Source organism: Anoplolepis gracilipes, chromosome 13 (genome assembly GCF_047496725.1).
Source record: "Anoplolepis gracilipes chromosome 13, ASM4749672v1, whole genome shotgun sequence".
In the NCBI taxonomy this organism is placed as follows: domain Eukaryota; kingdom Metazoa; phylum Arthropoda; class Insecta; order Hymenoptera; family Formicidae; genus Anoplolepis; species Anoplolepis gracilipes.
Genome location: NC_132982.1, coordinates 6,202,595 through 6,227,460, shown reverse-complemented (window position 1 = coordinate 6,227,460; position 24,866 = coordinate 6,202,595). Strand labels below are relative to the sequence as shown.

The 24,866-nt window shown below is 32.5% G+C and overlaps 1 protein-coding gene across 5 annotated transcripts in view; it reads right to left on the bottom strand.

Moving 5' to 3' along the window:
- LOC140672209 (furin-like protease 1) overlaps positions 1-12,834 on the bottom strand; it is a 206,186-nt gene extending 193,352 nt beyond the window's left edge. For 2 of the 5 annotated variants that reach the window (XM_072904129.1, XM_072904130.1), the window contains exons 1-2: positions 12,473-12,834; positions 4,066-5,990 (exon numbers count right to left, since the gene is read on the bottom strand). In XM_072904129.1, coding sequence (XP_072760230.1) covers positions 4,066-4,299 — 234 coding nt within the window. In that variant the 5' untranslated portion in view covers positions 4,300-5,990; positions 12,473-12,834. The remainder of the gene's footprint in view (positions 1-4,065; positions 5,991-12,472) is intronic. The other 3 variants (XM_072904128.1, XM_072904131.1, XM_072904133.1) reach the window with 3 other exon arrangements.
- Between the last annotated feature and the right edge of the window lie 12,032 nt (positions 12,835-24,866).

The window sequence follows — 24,866 nt, the reverse complement described above, 5'->3', positions numbered from 1 at the left end:
ATTTATACAAAAATTTAATTAAATCAGTCATGATAATATGTAAAATAAGGTATTTCTTCCAATGTTTGTTTTTCAATATGCTTTCCCAATCGTTCTCTTTACGGATGTTTAATATGTATCTTGCATAATCAGCGACACGTGTTATTGCTTTTATCTTGAAAAAACATTTAGCAAATGTAAAATATATATAACCTTTTCGCGGAAAACTACAAAGTTCACGAAACGCAACGAGAGATCGATATGCATACAGAATTAGAATGTTCAATATGTGTATGTATACTCATCCTATTATCGAGGCGTTCATAAACGTGCATATTCGTGATCGTTGGTCGTTTCGTAAGTGATTTTAACCGTTTGCAAAATAAAATCGACAAACATTCGAGGTTACTCGAGACACGTAACGGAACAGCTGACACACACGAAAAACCCATGCCGTCCTCATATTCCACAAAAGAGATTAATGCAACTAATAGCTTGCATATTTGTAAAGTCCCGCTATATTGTTTATCGCATTACGACCGCAAATGTGATTTTATGTTACAACAAAGTTCTGCACGAACATGATTTATGCGTGATAAGTGTCGTTTGTCCGTCGATGCAGTATCGCGTCATCCACTCATACATATGTTGGCGTAAAAAAAAATATGAAAAAAAGATAGAAAACACACGATTACGCAATTGAGTCATTTAAATAGCGCAAATTTTCCACGAGCTGCTAGCATGAACGGAAACGTATTTTTGCTGACGGTGTGCTTATCTCCCCTTATTTGCTTCTCTCTCTTTCTACGTTCTGTTATGAATTCTTTCTGTTATTCATTGTAAAAATTATAGATATCAGTATGCGCTAATTACAAGCCGGGCTTTATCGTATTTCCGCCTCTACCATAACAAATAAACACAAATGAATCTGTGGAAACAATGCTAATTTTGAGGAAAATTATGCAACAATTAACAATAATTTCAAAAGAAGTATTGTTTAATTAATGCATATAAAATAAATTCCCGTTTATAATAAATAATAGCGCATTGTATTATTTTAATCTTATATTCAACAATCTATCTAGTAAATTCATTCACGTCCTATATAACTTGCTGATTCGAATAATTAATTCAAAATATACTCTTCGTATATGCAACCACAAGAACGAAGAGATATGTGTTTATTCTACTTCTCCAAGTTACAGAGAATGGCATAACCGGTTTTACTTCCAAGATAAAATCATTCAATGTCGAGGTTAACAAAAATCAAAATAAAATTACACAAGCGTGATTTAAAGCGTGTATTAAAAGAATCGAAAAACTTCCGTACGAAAACTTTCTACCTCTCGATATTCTCGACTGGTTTGTCTTATCGCAAGCACGATATTTCATCGATGATATTTCGGCAAAGCGTTGTACGCGACTTTCCAAATTGAAGTCCATCGATTGAACTTGGTTAAGGAAGAACCGATGTGGAAACAAAAGATAGCGAGTTCGATTCTCTATCACGAGTTATTTAGGCAGAAAGGAGATTGTCGCAGAGATTACAATTTCCGTCTTTGACAGCGGAATCTACATCGCGGCCTTCACGGTTATTCAGACAGAGATGCACGTCACCATGTCTTACGTCAGCGTATGCGATCGGCTATGTTCCTTTCCAGGAGACTCAATTATAAATAAGATTGAATTTTTATCTTGTCTGACGAACAGTACGACTGCAAATCTATAATGTCGTATTGTCTATGGAAAGCAAAAGTAATTCTGACAATGAGTAATATTATGGTTTGTTATGAGTAGCAAAAATTTAATAATAGTCCCTATGAATGTATTATTATAATTTTATTTCATTCATATGTAAAAACATATTTTAACAATTCGGAATTTAATATAAAAATTGTATATCATATACTTTTTATCCTTAAATTTTATTCTTAAAACATATTTTTTAAAAAGATTAATGAGAAAAATAAATCAAACAAATTTATCATGTACTTTTTATGCATTTTGTGCTGATTTTTTATTGAATGATAAAACGAGAAATCGAACCTGCCTTATGATGAAGATGTAATCAAAATCTAAAAATATCGAATCTCTGTCATATCTCTGATATGAGATATGTAATTTTTCAAACAAATTACAATCCAGGAATTACTACACAATAAATCAAGATAGTGATTATATATATTCATATATATGTATAATGCATTCATATATTCGTATATACATATGAATCTTTCTGGATGAATACAGCATGTTTGCAGTAAAAAAAAATATGATGAAACAGCATGAGTGAGTAACAGGAAATGTTTTCATTTGTGATTGCAAAAGACACAAAAAATATGAAAGCAATGTATTCAATGTCCATTTCAAAATCAATCGTGCTTCCTCGATTTAAATGTTATTAAAAATTTAAATGCAATTAAAAATTCTATCTCTCAAGGAAGAAAAAAATAGAAATTAATGATTTCGATTGATCGCAAAAATGATGAAACTCATTGTTAGTCGCATTCATTTAAAATGAGAATCGCATCGACAAGCGGAACCGAATGAAATAATGGAGAGTTCCATGAGAATTTCAATTTAGAGTTTTATCAGGTTTATACTATTTAACTCAACGCGTACAGTACGCAGATAAATCTCGTACGAGATTGAAAATGTATTGAGTTCAACTCTCTGTCAATTTCGATTTTAAACATTATCGCGCGATACGAAAGTTTTCTTCGAGTGCTGTACGTTATCAAAGCGAAGAAACAGATAAATTTATATATATGTCGTAGGCAAATGGTGATTTTAGGAAAATAGCTTTTAACTAGGCAAATGGTTATCTGGCTGTACTGTCAGCCGTGGTAGTTTCTACGCTCTCAAGTTTCGTTAGATCTTTTTATGGGGACGAGGCGAAGCCCCGTCCCCCTATACTTAGATGGAAATCTAAGCGTTCTTTACCAAGATGTACTTTTTACTACGTACATGCCAGATAGCATTTGCCTAATCAAAAGCTATTTTCTTAAAATAACCATTTGCCTACGACATATATATATATATATATATATATATATATAAATTTTAAACAAAAATATCAAAACATAATGTAAAAATTTGTATAAAAATAATTTTTTACGAAGATTACGTTTTGAATATCCTTACTAAAATTTAAATGAAATTAATATTGATGAACAAATTTAGCAAAAACATTTTCATGCTAATTATTAATTGTATATATTTAACGCTTTATACTGTACAGCATTTCTTCTTCAAATATTATATTTGCAATAATATATTCGCATGTCCAATTTATGAGAAAGTATCAATTTTTGGGTAATCTCCACACTTCTCAACTTTCGAAAATAATTGAAATAGAATTTAATTAAAGTATAAAATCGTTTTCTCATCACAATATCGAGTTATTCTACCTTCTATAGAGAATTGAATTCTCTAATTTAAATTTACATTCAAATTTACTATAAGTAATAATGTCAAGTAAATAAATCTCGTAATTTTAACTTCAATATTGTATATTAATCGAGTCACTAAAAACTAAATAGCATTTATTTGATTATTTCCTAGAAGAACACCATTAAATCTCCTGCCTCATCTCGAGCGTATTATATAATTCACCTTCTCGGTGACATCATTCTTGTTCATTCTCCAACTTTCTTACACTTTAACTTTCAACGAATCAATTAAGAAATACAATCAATACTATATTACTTAAAAAAAATTTTAGTGTGTTTTAATTTAATTTATAAATTAATTTATGTTTGATCTAAAAAGAGGATCATTATATAAAGCGAAACATATTTGAAACGATTCATCTCGTTTTAATAATAATTTGCCAATAAAGTGATCTCTTTTTGTTTCGTCATAATCGATTAATTAAACGATATCGCTCGAGATTATTGAAGGCAATTGTTGGATCAGCACCGATTTCAAGGAAAAAAATGCAATCATGCTACAAATAAGATTTTCTTCACAGTCGTACACTTCGACTGACGCATACGACTGTGAAGAACGGTTGCGAAGATTATTGAGAGAAAAAAAGAAGAACCCAGCATCCTCTCAGCGGGACCCTGGGTTCGCGACACTGACCTTGCCCAAATAGCGAAAGCCGTAGTCCTCGGCGACCCGCTTGGCCACCTCTTCCCCTCCGGCGACGTGTGCGGCCCACTGGTTGGTGTACGCGCGTGCTGGACCGCCGAGAGTCAACAGGGCCACGACCACCAATCCGAGAATCTGCCGCGTGCACATGATAGCACCTCCGCTGCACCGACGATCGCCACCGGCTGCTCCAGTTTCGTCGCCTCCGCGTGCCGCCGCTATCATCCAGCACTATATATGTATATATATCCACCGCCAACACCACCGCCACCGTCGCCACCGCTTCCACCGTTTACCGAGGTAGCAGCGACACAACGGTAACACCGCGCCACCACCACAAATAACACTACGGTCGTCACGACGCACCACGATTGCCGCGGAACGGAAGTAAAGAAGAATTTACAGCCTCTAAAAAAAGACTAACGCGTGTCCTCTCTTCGAATCTCTCTTTCCTTCTATTCTTTAATTCCTTCTCGGCCGATCTTTCCTGTATCCTACCTGAATCTCCGTACGAAATCCTCGCATACACGCGATTCGGGAAGACGCGACCACGCACGCACACACGCGCGCGCGCTCACACACACACACACTCGCGAACGTCTCACACTTGCGGACCGACTGCCGGCGACTGACTGATCGCCGGCAGTGCGTGTCACTCGTTTTAAAAACCGCCGCTGTTGTCGCGTTGCGTTGCAAGACGTTGACTCCCTAGTCCACGGCTATCGTCCACGTTGACGTTGTTGTGACGTCGTCGTCGTCGTTGTCTTCGTCGCCGCCACCGCCGCCGCCGCCTTCGATTAACGGGCAGGAGCAGCAGCGGGAGGAGAAGGGGGCGATCGTCAAGTCATGTGGCCGCGGCGGGGATAAGAGAAACGATGAGACGATGATAACGTCGCGAGCGCGACCACCAATAGAGATATCCGCCGTCGCGCACCGTCACTGCGGCGACGATCACGAACGACCTTCCCGATTATCGGATATCCACGCCACGCGGACATCCAACGTGACCTTGTCCAGTGCCGACTGCGCGTTCAAACTCACGCGCGGCCGCTTCAAAGAAAGCCCCAGAGATTTATCATCGTCTTCTCAAGATGTTTCGATACCGCTCACTTGGTCCAAGCTTTGATTTCAGGTTGCTCTTACTGATTCTTCCGCCTTTCGATATTTGTCCGATGATTTTCATAGTCCCATCCGTTTGATAAACGTCATCTTTCGTATTCCGCTCTCTTCAATTTCAAACCAGCATCTGGATTCTTTACGTTTCTCGACAATTGTCTCTTAGCTCGTTTCTTCCTCTCGAATATTATCGGGACGAAAAAAGACACTTCACGGACATAAAATTTTCCGCCGACACGTCTCAATGATTCTTCCGTCGTCGTCAGCGTTTCGTTCTTCTCGCGTCTATCATACTTTTAAAATTTCTTCTCTCATACTTATACCTTTTTTTGGAATATCAGCAAGGCATTTGATCGAATAATTCTTTTCTCGCGCATTTCAATGACTCGTCCTTCATTTTCTCAAATGTACGATTCGCTAGAAAGGTATATTCATGCTCTCGATGTTCTCTCGCACATCCCCTTTAATTTTAAACATTAACGAGTCGATACTTCGTGAGATCTTTCTTCGAACAACTTTTTTTCTTCGTTCCTCAATTATTTCGAAAAAAAATGAGCTTCTCAATTTTATTCCTTTAGCGTTTCTTTTTCCGCTCGTCGATTTGAATCTGACGTTCGGTTGCGAAGAACCAAGTGAATGGCTAGCCACTCGAAAGAGGTCACGGCATGTAGCTGACCGAGAGGTCGATCACGTCATCGAGCGCCGCATCGCTCCCTTGGGTGCACCACAGAAGACGAACGATGAGGTATCCTACCAAGGTCTTGCCTGAGATATCTTCTTGCTTTAGAATCGATCTCAAGCTGCAAACGATACCAACGAAAATTGATTAGTTCCAAGTTTTTTCGATAAAACTTTTCGATTGATTTTTTTCAATATTTTACACTACTATCTACGAAATTGAAGTAATTGAAGATTAAACTTGTATCTAAAGTATTTAAAAAATATTTGACGACAATCACGATAATTAATTTCAAAGTAAGTTTTATTACACTATATAGTACACTGCATGTTTGCCAAAAGCCTGAGTTGGTCAGTTTTTGATATATGAATTTTTATATTAATTCTAACTGTCAAAGAACTTTTAAAACTATGATCGATCGAGGAAAAATTAATTTCAAGGCACGGTTTAAAAATTTGAAATCTGTATGTCGGATACGTAATTTCTACTTGACAACTAAAAAAAATACAAAAAAAAATTATCGTGTGTATCTCTGCGTTTCGTAACATTCATTCTACGTTCTTAACGATGGCGTCATCAAACACTTTGCATTATCTTCACGTTTAACAAAGAAACATTTGACCCAGTCAGCATTTTCGTGAAACAAAAAAAATATTGGCCCGGCAAATTCACATCTGTCTGATTTGTGACAATTACCGCTCCGCGGAATTATTTTGCCTCATATATAACCAAAATTGCATTCGCCATAAATAACGTAATCTAATTTTCTGTTATAGATTAGAATTAATTTTTTATACTCAGTAACTCAATAATCTTACATTGACAAGAGCGATATCGCGATCGGAAACAAGTGCATCGTTATTGCACGATGAGATTAATTATTAATGTGGTACATCATCGAATTAATTCATCGGGGATTCGTACAAAGTTTTTATGTAACTTTTGTTACGCTATATAATTCCTGATGCATTCAATTAGTAATGTGAATCTAGACTTAATCGAATAAGATAAATTCATATTTTTTTTAACATGTAATTAAAAACTGATATTTGAAATAGAGTGTGTGTATGTGTGTGTATGTGCTTTAATGGATATAAATATATATATATTATAATATATATATATATATATATATATATATATATATATATTTGTATATAAATATATAATTGACAAAATTTATTTAATATGCAAAAATGTAATTTCTTTCACGACAAAGATTCATCTTTTTTACTTTGTTCCGTTCATCGTAGTTTTTCTTATTACAGATTATTTCTTATATTTTGTCAGGAAATTTATAACAAAGAACCGTCGAAAAAAAAATGAAATTAATATTCAATATCTGAAGTCTACTGCACTATTAGCGCATTCGCGATAAATATCCAGTAATAAAATGAGCTGTTCGCAAGTCCGCATTATCATCACGTTCAAAGGACCTTCCGGGCGAGTCAGTGAGTTTCTAGAAAAAGGACTCAACATTAGTCGATCCGGATGGACGGTCGGTCGGTCGGTCGCGTAACCCGTAGGAATATCCAGCTTGTGCCCCGAGGAAATTGCATTCGCGAGTTGGTCTTCCACCAACCTCATTTTCTCTTTCCCCTTCATCCCGCTATGGCAGTCGCTCGCGTGATAAAGAGAATAGAAAAGGGTTGCTGGAGAAGTGAATTAAATTTAAGCCAACTCGCGTCCTATCCAACTACCCCCTCACCGCTTCCTCTTTCCTCGCGTCCCTGATACCATCCCTTCTCTCACAATCCTCTCGCACTTTGTGTCGGGCTTCTCTTTGTCATTTCATCCTCTTCATGGCCGAGCCAGTGCGACCGACCAACCAGTCGAGACGACAGCAATAGCTCTCTTTTTAATTTCAAGATAAAAGAGGGCAAAACTGTCATTCGGAGAAAGCTGGACGGTGGAGACAACGGAGGGTCAATCAAGTCGGTTATAAGTCCCGTTGGAAAGAAAGAATATCATCTCCGACAAAAACGGATTCAATCTTTTGCCTTTAGTGTGGTCAAATGGATAGGAGGCTCCCGGATCTTTCAGCAGGTACATAATAATCACCTTCCTACTAGAAAATGATCTCTACGAACCTATCTTAAACATCACAAGGTACTTAAATTATAAGACTGACTGCGTTCTCGAACATAATGATTCACAGTGCTTTTATTTTACCGAAACAATCAGAAAATCAACAAAGACGAATAAATGAGGATTTTAACAAGATTTTAATTTAAAGTTACTCATTAAATATTTAAGCTACAAAATTTAATTTCGACCAAATTTTTACTGACAAATAATGTTAATACACAAAGTTGACAAAATTCGTAGAAATATAATAGATATCTTTTATAAATAAAATATTATTTATTTAATATGCATTGATTACATATTTTCCGCCAACTGTTTAGTTAAAAATTTACTAAAATTTAATTAATTTCTCGATGACATAAAAATATTATTTATAATAATCTGTTAAATCATAGGAATCATCTATAATTAAGAATAAAATATTATCAATTTAAAAATTTATTATTATATGTATATTATTATTTTGAATTATTATTATTGTTATTTCATATTCACAATCATAGACATTATAGAAACAGTAAATTACATACGCCTGTAATTTTTGTGTTTAATATTTTAATTATACATATACACTTAATTACAGAGATCAATTGGATATTCAATTATGCAAAGTAATAGAAAATAATAAAGATATAATGTACGCGATTCAAAAAGTGAACGGTTGGTTTCAGAGAAAAATAGGAGTGATATAGCTCATGGATTTCCCAGCTCAGAGTTATAAATATGTATTTATTTGGAACAGCGACATGTGTATATTCTGCGCTCTTAACACTTTATACTCTCACTTTGTTAATTTCGATTGGATTTACTGTACTGAAAATTCAACCGACGTGAATTACAATCCAATTTTATATCGCACATTATATAAAAGGATAAATAACAGGAATAATTATTACGATAATTCTGATAACTTTTTAGCAGAAATAAAATATTTAAAATTCATTTTTTTATATTATTTTCAAACTCAAAAGTATTAATATCTCCACCAAATCATTTCATTTTTTTATGAAAACTGTGATAGTATTATTTTATATTCCCTACTCGGCGTGATATAGGAATAAACACGTGTTACGAGCCGCTATGACATTAATAAAAACAAAGTGAAAATCGATAGATGTGTGTTAAAAACAATGTCGACAAATGGGATAATTCAAAAATACTATGTCGGCTATACGAATATATAAACAATAATGGAGATATATATATGCGATCATAGAACAAAGACTATTTTATTACATGTATTTTCTAGAGAATTTCTAAAATATCGAGAAATAAATGCAAACGTATCTATTTTTCAGTATATGTATTTATTAACGGGAAAATCGAGATGAATCCACCTTCGTTATATGTATGAAGAGGCTGCCTGGCATATCTCGTTACAGATTTTAGTTCTCGAAACGGCAAAACGATATCGTTGACATGCATCTCAATATTACACGAAGCAGTTCCATATCGTAAAGTGAAACGATCGTTCGCAAACGATATTATTCCTAGTGTGTAACTTCGCACATCAATAATGTATCTCGATCATAAACATGCGACGATATTATCAAACACAAACTATCTGATTTAAATTTTCTGCACAACAATAAAACCGTGCAAGACTTGAATAGCTTTTTTATTAATTTCTTTCCGTGCGATACAAAATGCATGAGAAATTGTGCGTTTTCTATGAGATATATTGATAAACTGATTCGTTTTTTTGTTTTCCTTGAAATTGACCAAGAATTAAAACTTATTGTTAGATTCATCACAATCTGATGAAAATAAAATCACGATAGGTCGAGGTGGAACAATCTTATTGAAAGAGGGCGATGCCAAGACTGTTCTTGTAACAGGAAGTGACTGGGATCAGAGACTGTGATACGTTCGTACGAGAGTGTAGTGTTTATCGTGAAAAATGCAAGCCGAGAGTAAGCAGAAAGCTGATTCGATTCTTTCCTTGTTAAGATAGGAAACCAAAAGAGGGAGTCTAAAAATGGCCAATTTTAGCCGTGAACGGACACCTCTGAAACCTTTTCCATTATCATTTTAGAGATCCATACATTCATGAAATGGTTATTAACCCAGCAAAGCTCGAGGAAGTTTCGAAAAATAAAATAGGTTATTTGAAGTATTAATCAAAAAACTCATTTTGTTTCTAATGAACAATGATAGATTGCATAACTAATAATATGTTTATCTTTAACACATGTCGGACAATAAATATTGTAAAAATACACTACCTCCTTCCCCCCCCCCCCTCAGGATTCATTAGAAATAAAATGAGTTTTTTTATTAATACTTCAAATAACCTATTTTATTATTTTTCGAAACTTTTCCGAGTTTTGCTGGATAAATAACCATTTTTTCATGAATGTATGGACCTCCAAAATGACAACAAAAAAGGTGTCAAAAGTGTCCATTCACGCTCAAAAATTGGCCAGTTTTAGACTCCCTCCTTTACATGATATTTTGCCATGTCCTCGTAAAACAGAAACTATAGAAATTTTTCCGTGAATAAACGTTTATGTAAGAAAATTTAACTAAAAAGTAATTTTAATTTTTGTTTTAAATTGAATTCGAATAAAGTTTTAATATACAATTTAAAAAATCAATAAAAATTTTTTTTTTAATAATTTTAAATAAGTTATATTTTGATGAAAATGTAATTTATAGTTAAAATGTGAGATATTTAATACGTATCCAAAGCATTTATGCTTTGAAAAAAATCTTTAAATTTATCTTACTGTGCGTAATTGATTTATGAAACTCACAGTTATTAGTACGACATCCACGGACATGGATATGTAATTACGAAGAAGGGCTGCGATTTGTGCGGGCATGATCGGAAACGTTCAGCGGTAAATGCAATCGGACGAAATTACTTTTTCGATCGTGTATATCGCGAATCCTGAAAAATACACATGCGACCGCAATAAAGAGATTGACATGTGCCCGCGTTTTGTGGGCAAATTTATTTTCTCCCGTACTATACCACGCATTCGCGATCGGTAAACACTGCCGTTGCAAATTAACATCGCTCCATGAAACTCGGGAATGGTTGTGCCTCTCCCTCAGGAGAAACTGATATTTTTTTTTCAATGAACGAACGTTTAATTGGAACGTTGTTGATATGCCAGTGCTCGCGAAATATGAGATTTAGCTGTTAAATTTATACAGAGTTGCTCACATTCAGAGAAAAATAGAAAGCTATAGCATATTAATAAGTTGACTAAAAAAATTAAATTTGAAAGAAATATTTAAAAAATAAAAAGGTAAAGATAAAGCGTTGCGTATAAAAATATATGTTTGTACATATGTTGTGTGAATATCGACATTGTTGAACAATATCTTCATTATATTTTAATTTTTTTAAAGTTGCTTTTTTTCTTCTTTCTGGAATGAATTTACATATTCATTATTCTTACGATTCGTATATTTCTTTCCGTAGCTCGTAATAAAGAATATTATTATTTACAATGTATTAATATTGACAAAGCACTAATAAAATATTTGTGACTGTTCTTTATTTCTGCCTTGCTACTTCTGCATTTCTTATTTCTGTTATTTGAAATATCGCTTATTACGAATCTGTAAATTGTTTTACAAAAAGATTTAAATATTTGTCATTTTTATACATATATTATACATATGTACGTACATTTTAAATTTATGTAGTAACTGTATTAAAAAAATAAAAAAATATTAAGATAAATATAATATTTAAAATATTAAAAATAAATACGAGAAACGACGTAGTTCTTTTCGTAAAAAAATATACACTCTTATTTTTCTAGTTAAATATATTTTTCCTGTTATTTATTATTCTGGTTAAAAATTACAAACAATTCTAAGTGTTTTAAATATGAACTTCAAACATATTATAATAAATAGAAAAAAAATATCTCTTTAAAAATATATTAAACACATATACACACATATACACATATACATGGTACACAAAAAAGAAAAGGTACACAAGTATATCATAATAGAGATCAATTTTAGAAAACCAATTATATACGTACGTGCAGGTACTCATTGTCAGTACACAATAGTAATATTCGCACAAAATAAATGCCTTATCTTTTGCGCGACGATCGGCGCACGTGACGCGTGTCTCGTGATTCCGAAACATCACGTGACGTTGTACGAGCGCGAGCGACGTAAACAATCCTTATACGGATCGATTCCCACGCGATAACGTGAGCCTGACCTTCGCATTCCAAAACGGCACAACAATACAAATACACGTAATAAAACTCACATATAAGTACTTTCTTTCTCTCGGAGAAATAATGATGATTTTCTACATGCGCGTATATTTAGCTAGGAGATCACAAAGCGTGGCGAGAAACCTTTCGCGATCGTCGCTGAAATCAACGTCACGGCCACGAAGAGAGGCTGTCTAACGGTATCACGCGCCTCGCGAAGTTAGCAAATGGAAGGATCACGTGATAGCTGATTCCCGGCCCATCGCCACGAAACTCGCTGATCCGCTCGCCTTGTTGTAACAAACAAATCTTTACTTACCGTTTACGTTTTCGTAGAAATCGCTGGTGGCCGATGGGTTCTTGCTGTGATCGACGTCTCGTCGGGAAGGAACGCGGAAGAGAGAGACAAAAAGAGAGAGAGAGAGGATGTGCAGCGGAAAGAGAAATGTACGCGCGGCCGCTACACCCAGCTATCTAAACCCGCGGCCGAAAGTTCGCGCGAATGCCGCGGTTCGTCGCGATTCGTTTCGTACTGTCGTCGCGTCACCCACTGCATGTAGACTGTAAGACGACGACGTCGTCGTCGTCGTCGTCGCGCGCGCGAATAACTACAACCGAGCGAACGTCCGGCCGCAATCTTACCTGTACGACGGAGCACGGATGACTGAACGGTAGACGGTTGGTCGGTCGGACTGCTCCGCGCCGCTTGCCGCTTCCCCCACTCCGTCCTCCCCACTCTCTCTCGCTCTCACTCGTGCGTCCGCGCTTCTCCCCTTTTCTCTTGCTCTCCCCTTCCTTTCGACCATTTCGCGCCGACAACTCGATCCACCGTGGTCCATCCCCACCATCCACTATCACGATAGTTCGAAACACCCCCGCTGTATCTTTCCCCGTCTCTGTCGTTATGCAGCGTAGCTTTGGTCTCTGTCAATCTCTCTCTTTCTCTCTCTCTCTCTCTCTCTCTCTCTCTCTCTCTCTCTCTCTCTCTCTCTCTCTCTCTTTCTTTCTCTATCGGATATTCTGTGAACTCATTCGATCTCACTCGATCTCTCTTTCGATCTTCTCTGATCCCTCTTTGGTCTACCACAGTTTCTGTCTCTTTCTCTCTGTCTCCGTCTCTATCTCTGTTTCTGCCTTTCTCTTTCCAACATACTGCGTATAGTCTTCCTTTCTCTCGTTTACCAGATAAAAGCACGAGCGAGAAAGCGAATGAGAGAATGAGCTAGCGAACGTGGCGGATGCCAGTGTCGGAATAACGCCAAGATCAGACCCATGGCTTTGATTTTCTTCACACTTTAGTTTTCATCGTAGACCATATCTCTTGCATTTTTTTATTTATCTTTTATAGGGCATAACTGTCTTTTAATTCTGTCTGCTTTTTTATTATACACACGGTTTTTTTCAACACTTTAATTTTTTTCATTTTGCCGTTTACTTTTCCAAAATGACTTCTCTAAAATGACCGGAGCTGCGGAAAATACAGTTTTGCTGACCAACCGATGCAAAAATACGAAGATATGTAGGTCAGCTCCGGTAAATGGTGTGTTTTAATATCGGGATATGAAACCGAACGTTTTTATTCAATATATTTCCGTTTTTATTTTCCATCGTCGATATCTTTTATCGAAAAACTCGATTTCTTTATTGGAATAATTATTCCGCTGTAATGTCACGCAAATTCTCCGACAGAATGCAAATAAAGATATGTATATCTGACAGTTCATGTTGCGAAATATATTGCAGTGTGTAGTTAAATTTATCCATTTATAAAATATAGACTTGATCGTCAAACCTTGAAATGTGTTATCTGAATGTCTATTCTTTTTTTTTATTATTATAATTATAACAGGATATAAATATTTTGACGTGTAATATTATAAACAATCTGCGTATGTAGCAATATATTTATTAGCTATGTTATAGAAAATATATATTTAAATGTGGACTTATGTATATACTTTGAATCAAAATTTACATTTTTTAAGAATAATATAATAATCTATCGCAATCCGTAAATCTGTATTTAATATAATTAACTATTGTAATAATCTCTTTTATTTATCAATCTCTTATTAAATTCGCGATATTAATTTTATAGAATAAGGAAGCATGTACAAAAGTTGGAAACGCACGATGAATTTTGAAACAGGGTCAAAGTTGGCGTTACTATCATTAACCTACTAACTACTAATGTTAACTATTAATGTAATGACAAAGACATTTATTCGACATCTGGAAGCAAGATTATCAAATATCAAGCTTTATGTTTTGTCTGCTATTAGCTTCATTGTTTTTAGTGAAAGTTTACTACTTCTAATGGCTAACTCGAAGTCGATGATGCTGTCGATAATTTAAAGATTAAATACGTCATATCCAGTTACAAAAATAGTTACTAATTTGAATACCTAAATGATTTCTCAATATGTGACAATACTGTATTAAAATTGAGAATAAAGTTTATCATATTGAAATGGTTATTAATTTCATTATTTATATATCAATGCAAGTTTTTCCGATCTCAATTAATATATATATATATATATATATATATATATATATATATATATATATTTGACTCTATTTAATCTCTTTATTTATAATTATAATGAGATCTTTAATAGAATTTTCTTACGAGTTTTGACACATTTCTCCTTTTCTTTCAAGTATATAAATAGTCGCATATATCTGATCTATCCCAACGAAATCTTCAATTGTTAGAACAAATAGCTGTCTAATTATCATAGCAGAATCATACACTATTTTACGTTTATATTCACATACGAAAAAAGTGCATCGGATTTCATCACTGAAATACGAACGAGGGCACCGACAGGCTTTTGATCGGCCCTGATAGCTGCGGTACGAACATATCCCTTCCACATCTCATCTTGCTCTCTTTCTTCTTCTTCCGCTTGTTCCTTCTCTACATATGCCCATTTATATATAGGGTGGTTGAAAACGACCGTTCACGTGATTTTCTTGAGAATAACCAGTAACAATAGAAAAAAATAATTTAAAAATGTTGAATGACGTAAATTCCTTTTCTGTCGATCATTTACATACCCACATATGTAAATCACGTACCTTCTCTGTTTCTCTTCCTCTCTCTGGAACTTTCCAGTCACGCATCTAATATGCCTTCCTCTTCTGTACTTTCTCGACTCTGATCCATCTCTTCTCCGCAAAGGCAATCGTGCGACGAATTCGAATGCTAAACACAAAGCGTACATTCCGATGGAAGGAATGGAACACCCTCCGTTCCGTGCTTCTTCAGTGGTTCTTTTTATTTTTGTACACGTACACTCTCGCTGTAAGTGCGACTCGCACGTCATCCAGTATAATTTAATCGACGCGAGTAAAAGATAAAGTATTTTTAAGTTTTTGCGATTTATATATAAAGTAATAAATATAAAATAGAATGCCTGTATGTATGTATAAACCCCTAAAAACCTTATAAACTCCTAAGATTTGTTTCTGAATATAACCATACATATGTATATTATACATTTATACATATTTATTCTATAACGAAGCTTATTCAGGTAGAAAAAAACAATTTATACAACTCCTAATCCTTTTGATAGATCTGGGTTAAATTTTGTATAGGTAGTTGTTCTCTAGAACCCTGCGGAAATATAATAAGGCTATCATAAAATTTGGACATCCTATCTTGTCCCCCTGATTTCATCCCCTTAACCTTTGATGTATAATTTAAGAAAATCTATGCTTTTCTCATGGTCAAATATATGTTGTTTTCATGTATGTACTTACGATTAGTATACAGAATAAAATGATAAATAAATTTGTAAATTATATAATTTTTTGTGAAAATGTGAAAATCAAACAATAATTGAAATTAATTCATAGTGATATAATTTATTTAGAATATTACTTTGTTTTGGTATACTAATTTAAGTACATACATGTATTATTGCAACATAATTTATTATTCTAATACTTTCTAATAAACAAATGTGAAAATTAAACAATAACGGTGAAATTAATTCATAGTATTACAAATTACAAAATAATTGACAAATTCATATATCACTTTATCTTGACTAAATATATACAATATACATACATGTATATGATTGCAACATGGCGAATTTATTATTCTATTAATTATGCTATTAACTATAGCAAAATAAAATGATACCCTATGAATTTTTAAATTATTATTAGAATTTATATTTATTAGAATTTAATAATATTTATCATAATTTTTAAATTATATTATCATTATTAATTTCAAAGTTATTATTCAATTTTCACATTTCCAAAAATGCTGATGTTCTAGATATAAGAAGCCCGAACAACGCCAGGTAAGCTAATTTGTAATAAATTTAAACTAGTTTATAAATAAGAATTGTAATTGTAATAAATAAGAATTTGTTTCTAAATATAAATATACATATGTATATTATACATTTATAAATATTTATTCTATAACGAAGCTTATTCAAGCAGAAAAAACAATTTATACAAGTTACTCATAGATTTTATTTAAAAAAAAAATATGTATATACCTTGTCAAATTTATTTTTGAATTATTTGTGATATCTTTGATATTTTTTATATTCGCGGCTTATTGTTAGAAAAAACATGATTATTGTATGTCATATATATTTTCTTATTATATATATATATATATATATATATATATATATATATATATATTATATAAAATAGGTCAATTTCTAGATTATTTTAAATCAGATATATTTAGATTATAATAAATTATTACGAGAATTGCATCTCACCGTGTATTTACGTTTGCTCCACTTCATATATATATCAATTTCCGCCAATAAGGAAATCTTTATTCCTCAAAATCAGCTGTGTGTGTGTGTATGTGTGGTAAGGAGAGCTTCGAAAACAAATCTATCAAATATTTAAGCAGTATTTGAGGACAATTCTTTAGGGTACGACCTGGATCTTACCTTCCCAAGATTCTCTTTTTGACACTTCTGTTCGATCGAAAATTCAAATTCTTCTTTTTCTTTATCATTTTTTCGTGCCTAACTATGCGATTTCTTTTGGGGTCATCTTCGATCGGGTAGCTCAGCCGCTTTAAATTCGTTTCACAACGCTACTAACAAAAGCGCCGTCACGTAGAAGAGAACTACTACCAACGCCGTTATCGATGAACACACGGATATCCGATAGATCGGATATTATACGGATCCTCGTTATCGGTCCTTTTCTAGGGTCGCATCCTGTGCTCCACAAATCAAACGATGTCGATCCTCCGACATATTTCAGCCCTTTATCGTCTTATTATCGCATAGAAACATGTAGAAGAGAATTTTTTCTTTATGATTACATTTCTTAGACTTTTAAGAAAAAAAGTTGATAGAAGGGTTATAGAGAAATATATTACGTACAAAGATTATAGAAATATTAAATATTGAAACAAATTTATGCAGGTTTTAACTTTAATATAAAGCAGCCACTTGTTGTTAAGGCAGTATTGCATAAATTAGTTAAATTTTTTATCCACAAAAAATAATGTAGATGGACATTTAAATACAATATGTCAAGTTAGATGCGATATATACATATATATATATATATATATATATATATATATATATATAAAAACAATGCGTAGTGTCATTTACATTTTTTATGATATTATTGAAGTTAAATTGCCAAATAATTATCAAACTTTCATTTGGCAATCAAGGACGAAATAATTTACGTAAAAAATGATAATGGACGTAAAATTTACATTTTCGCCAAAATCACCGGCTAAACCTTCAATATTTATAACAATTTGACATGAATAATTAATATCTAAAGTGCAAAATCTTGTACGTGTCGTATTTTTTTTTTTTTTTTTTTTATATTTTATACACGAATCGATTGTTATTCTTGAGCGACATCATAAATAAAATAATGTAGGAAACATGTAATACTTTTAATGCAAATTTAAACACGTACTACCGATTACTCGTACACTTAACAATTATTTTGAATAAATCGATCAATATTGCGAATGAAATAATTCGTATATGAACAATGCATCTGTTTTATTCAACAAGATCCAAGATGCGCTAGTTCTGACTTAATCAACTGGATTCGAATTTCATTCGATTTCTTTCATTTTTATTCTTTCTTCAAAGCCTGCTCGAGAAATTGTTGCATAATGAATCGCGTGTAAAATAAGGCATTGCAAAAAAAATCCACGAAGCGTCAGCACTTGCAACTAAATGTATTTCAATTACAACTGATAAAAGTCTCGATTAATTCGATATTTCCCGTTATTGTAAACGCAGCTGTGCCGATCCGTATTTCGTAATTACAATTCGATCTCTTCTATTATCCTGATGCTCAAGTTTCTAAGGATTTTATTACAGTCAAAATATTGCGAGAACTTTTCATCATCATTGATAATTTGTTGGAATAATAAACTCTTTCTTAAACTATTTTTTAAATTTTTACAGATTGCTCTTATAATTATCTTACCGTTTAATTTATTATCATAATGGAAATGTTTACTTAATGTAATGGTCCGTTACGTATTCTCTCATTGTTAAAATCGTAGTACTTGAACGATGAAATAAATTTAAGCCATATTGTAGACAGAAAATTTTTAATACTTTTAATGAAAATAATTCCAAGATGTATAAAAAACGCAAATAATACTGAAACTTTTACTATTACTTATTTAAACTGTATCCTTTAAATTAACTACATTCTTTCTTATATTTCTAACATCTTTATTGTGAGAAGTATGCATGAAGCTTTTTGTCAATTTCGCTGACCATGTACGTATGTAATTCTTGATTAGGACACAAGTTCGAATAAAAAATGTGTCTTCTCGAAACAACGAGATATTTACATGAACATAATTCCGGTTTATATGATCTGAGCGTTAATGTAACACACGTGTTTAATAATTTATTTGTAGTGTTATAAACACACTTAAAAAGTAAAATACTCGTGTTTCTCGTGGACGAGTACTGGTTGATAGTAAGTGCAGACCGATTTACCAGCAACTAAAAAAAAAGATTAATTGTGAGATGAAACAGACGTTGCAAAGTGGAAATCCGTCCTCCAATCTTATCTCCTTCGCCCGTTTGGCGATTTCATTAATCTCTGCCAGTCATTTCTAATGGCTAAGAGAAAAATGATAACTGAGAATTTATCAGGAAATGAGAGAAAAACTTAATTTGCTTACTTTCGTAGGCAACATAACTAAACAAATCAGGTATGTTCTTATTTGTCTATTAATTTGGTTACGTTGCTAAAGTTGGCGAAATATAAACAGAATATTTTTTAAAAATATCTAAAACAGCAGTAAAAACTTTGTACATATTTTTTGCAATTTTAGTGTTTTTTAAAACAGTAATGGGTTTAATACAAAAGAGAATATGAGTAAAAAATAGATTTGTGTATAATTATTGTATATAATTATGTATATAAATTTATAGAGATAAGTATATACTCTAAATAATAAGTAGCAATTGTGTTTTTATTAAATTATTAAATACTAATTTCTTTTTTAAGAATTAAATATTTTTATATGCTAATTATCTACTTTTAAATATAATAAAAACACATTATTATATAATAATGTTTTTATCAAACTTATTAGTATTACAATAATTAATACATAATTAAATAAATAGTACATTAAGTTAGTATTAAATCATTATATCAAGGACAATTAACAATGAGTATATTAATGATGACGCGTATAGATGTTCGTAGGTATTGTTCGTCAGCTACTCAGACAGTCGGGAAGGAAGATGGGATTTCAGAGCAGAATAAGATCGTACCCAAATCCTCTATGTAACGTAGTTCCTGTCAAAACAGGACGCCATCAATTACAGTTCTTACACGTGCACTCTCTTTCGTCCTTCCGTGGATCGTCGTTGTCGTGACACGTCTCTGTCATTTTCACCGATACTGCCGCTGTCATTTGAACGCCCTTCGACGATTATATCTCGCTGAGCAGCTAATCCAGAAATCGATAATTACGCGCGGCGCCCTGAAACATACCAAATTAATATGGCTATTACGAATGAATGGTCAAATCGATGGATCGTTACAACAATTGGATTTTGCCCATGAAATTTGCTCGTTACTGAAGCGTATAATTACATAAAAATATTGCACGAGTTATTTGTTATAAAAGTTACAAAGTGTACAAATTTAGTTATATAAAAATTCGTATATTATTAAGTATAAGAATAATGTTTTGCTAAAAAAATCTATCTCAATAATTAAAACAGAATAAACGAACGAACGAATTTTGTTTCTCAGTCTCATCTTTGCTTTCGTTTAATCTCTCCGTATCGCTTGTGTCGCTTTGCATTCCATCGATACAGCAGCTGGAAATGTCACTTGAACAATTTAAAATCATAAGGCTCCATTGAAGTGGCAGTAAGTCGAGGCAAAACTGATAGCGAATCATATAGAAATTTCTGAGCAAGTTTATTTCTCTCTCTCTCTCTCTCTTAAATATATAAATAAAGTTAAATAAATAATTTTCAGTATTTAGGTATTTTATATTTATTACGTTACGTATAAAATAATAATTGTTAATGAAGAGATTCACTAATAACATATACATATGTAGAAATGTGAATATAAAATAATTATTGATTTACCGATAGATTGGCTTAAATTATAACCACTAATAATATCGAATAACTAAAGCAAGATTATTGAATCGACAACCAGTCATCTCCCCCGGCTCATAAGCTAACCGCGCGAATCATTAACGGAATATCGCGTGTTAATATTAACTATAAACAAGATATTGATATTAATATATGTCAAATAATTGATTATTTGTAATAATATCAATATTCTAATAACATATAGAATTTCAGATTGTTTACAAATGCATATTAATCTTATTTATGTTTGTTTAATATAATATATAATGTGATTTTTATTATTCTCATATTGCTACTATAATAGTAAGAATATAATGTATATTATTATTAGTCATTTCTTTTGAACTTGAATTATGGAAAGCTTCTTATTTTTATTTATTTTATTTCCATAAACTATAGATAATGTCATGAGAAAGAAAAAATTGAAAATTTAAATTAGACAGAGAAAAAGATATGTATATTTGAAAATTATGGAGAAATTTTAAACCGCAAAAAAATTAAATTACGCTATAGAATCCATCAAAACTAATCATTTATTTGACTATTAGATAAAATTTTAGAACTATGACGGATAGATGCGGTTTCGTATCGCAATGTGCGGCGATGAGATATTCCGAAAATCGATAGGAAATCGCTCGGTTGGCGGGTCTTCCTGTGTGTTACGTTAATGCATTTAGGAAGCGCGTGTGTGGCCGTCCACCTGCCCACTCGACTAGTTAAGCTGATTAGTACCGCAACAATTAGCGCAGCTGCGCAGATTCGTAAGTCGTCGCGGAAAAGGCATTAACGGATGCGCTGGTACTAACTGCGCTAAACGAAACGGCGAATTATCGACAACAAGGCGGAAAACTCGACTTACTGTCGACTGTCGAACTCAAATGGGGGTGACTCTCTTTTAAAGATGATCGATTTGCGGGAAAGTGGTGACAACTGTTTCGTAAAAAGGTCGTGAGAAATATTTACGATCTATCGATAGTGTGTTTTTATATAATTTATTATCGGTGTATTATATATCAGTGTATTCCAGACATTTCGTCGCTATGATTAATAATACAATTACTTAATAATACCAAATTATATAATACAATTGTGTAATTAATTATTTGTGAGAAATAACAGCAAAGAAAATGCAAAATTGGATTCTCGGTTTGGTTTGCTAACGATGTAAAACTTAAGCTGCTTAAATTTTGCCTATAAAAGCTTCTTTGTTTTTGATTGAGCAATGCTATAAAGAGAGTGAACACTAAACTTATTAATAGATACGAAAAGCTGCAAAAGGCTCGAGTTAGGATATTTCACACAATGTTTAGAATGCGTCTGTTTAAGTTCGTGCTAAATTAACGTGTGCGTGCAATACATAAATAAGTATTTACACATAAATAAGTATACATTTTCTAGGGTGAAGCTCAAAACCCTTCAATAGGGGTTATTAGTAACCCTAATGTCGTTCCTGCGTCCCCATGTCTATTCATGCTACATTATTTCTGTAAATAAATGTATTATCTTAATGCTGAAAAATCTCTCCTGACACAATTTCTTTGTATTGAAAAAATGTTGTTTACATAAAAATTATATTAATATTAGTTTGTATATCTAAAATTATATTAATTATATTAATTATTATTTTTATATAAAAGTTATTATTTCAACTTTTAAGCTTCAGATATGTATATGATAGCAAGTATTGTAATTATATAAATATTTTTCGGAGAAAAAAAAGAAAAGATAATCAATAAATATCGTTACAAGTGACTTGGTAAAAAAATAAACGTGTCATTCTCATTTTGAGGAATATTGATAGACTTGCAAATACATGTAGATAGATGCAATGTATTCACTTTAACTAGACAGCTCGCGTGACATAGGATCGATCTCAAAGAGGAGACATCATGTGTCTGTGCTATTGTCAGTTTCGATGATTTGGTAACGTCATGTTGCGTTCATGGAAATTTGACGCAATCCTTCATGCAAAGTTGAAAATTTGTGGCTCATCATGATTTCTGTATATTGTCGACAATCTTGTTGATTATTACTAGGTATATAAACATCGAGCTGTACTATATTTGTCGATGTGCGTGTTCGTAGTTTGATTTTACCGCGAGCAAATATGAAGGAATGCCGAGATGCGTCGAATACTGAAATTAAATTAATTTGTTCTTTTGCTGTACTATTTGTCGAACAGATTTATCTAATGGTGCGGCAAGTAATGCTATATCGCTAAATCGATGGCTGTCTACAGCGCAAATCTTGCGATCGTTCGCTGCAATTGATTAATGATTACGAATGACACGCCACCAATTCGAATTATCGGATCGCTATTTCCTACCGTCAAAACCAATCGAATGCTTTGTCAACTGTTCGATGAGTAGTAATTATTTCACATTTACACACTATTGAATTATTATAATATAAAATGCAGATTTTAGCTTATAGATTTACACATTATTTATGTTTGACATTAAAGCACTCGATAGCACCGAACATTTTAATTTATTCTTCTTTAATTATTAATTAATAGAGAACATGTAGGTAAATGATCAATTAAATTTATTAACCTTTAGACTGCCGCGAAGCCACTTTTGTGCTCTGAGTGTGCTAATAAAATAGTGGTATTTAATAAATTCTAAATGTATATTAATACATACATATGTGTATGTAGCGAGTATATAGTGTGTATTTGCGATCTTATATATGTGTGTGTATGTGCGTGTGTGCGTGCGTATGTGTGTCCGTATAGCACTAACAATAAGGTTTTGGAATATTTTGTTTAGTTATGTACTACGTTATATATATTTGACAAAATAATTATGTTATTTCTTACATTATAAACATACACACATATATATATATATACATATAGCCTATGACATATCATAAAAATGATAAAATGTAACAAAAAAATATAAATAAAACTTACAGAAATTGAAAAACAATACAATATATAAAAAATATGATTACTAAATTTTTTCATTTATTTCAAAAAATATATAATTTTTCTGCATAAGTCTATTATACATTTATATTCATTCATATTGTCAATACTGCTCTTAGACTCAAAATTTCATAAATCAGTGTTCAGAATGGAAATCAGTGACACCGAAAACCTCCAAATACACTATTCTTCAAAAAATAAAAATTTTTTAAATTTTTTACCTCCATTCCCTGCCGCAAAGCCACTTTTGTGGCTCTGAATAAAACTCGAAATTTTACACAATGTGCCTCTCTCTGTTGTTATTTATATATATAAATTTTTGAGAAAAAACACTATTTTAATGCAAAAATAGCGACAGCGTAAAGGTTAATCAATATTGTTAGATAATTTAATTTCTTTGCTCAATAAAAGAATATTATACGAATATTATACAAATTAATACAATATTATATAATATTTATTATATAACATTTGTTTCAGTAATATTTTATTATTTGTATTTTTTTTAATGCTCTGCGAGTTTTTTGAATATTAAATTATATTATTTTCTAAAATATGTTAATTCTGCTCCTGTTAATTCTGCCCCTTACTACATATTACTTTATTTCAATGAAGGCTTTCTTTGTGTTTAAGAAAGTACGTTAATTTAATATGTTTTATTATAATATAAGATTTTCGAACGTTCTAGCGAGTAAACCAACAAGATGACAAAGGTCGTTTTCTTCAAACAGTTTTTCGATCTTTACGTTACATTGTCAATAGCTAAAATTGAGACAGATAATTCGGTGTCAAGCTGTGATTCGCTGTCGAAATCGAACGATCGAAATGTGTTTGTTATGGGTCATACTTTCGCAATGTAACGAATATCAGCTGACGGAGAGATCACTGTTGACAAGGACTTTGACAAGATTTCACGCGTTCGAAATCTATCTTTGTCTTTCAAATCGATTGTTGTTCGAAGTTAGTTGCCGCGATCGGTATAATCTCGCGTAATTTCGGTTCACTCGCGTACGAGATATATTTTTTAATAAATTACTTTAAACTGAACAATATTTACGAGTTTTTTATCCTTTTACAGCGAATCAAATAAATAAACATTAATGTAGTCGTATTAATCAAAGATGCTATTACACTTTATATTATTTTAA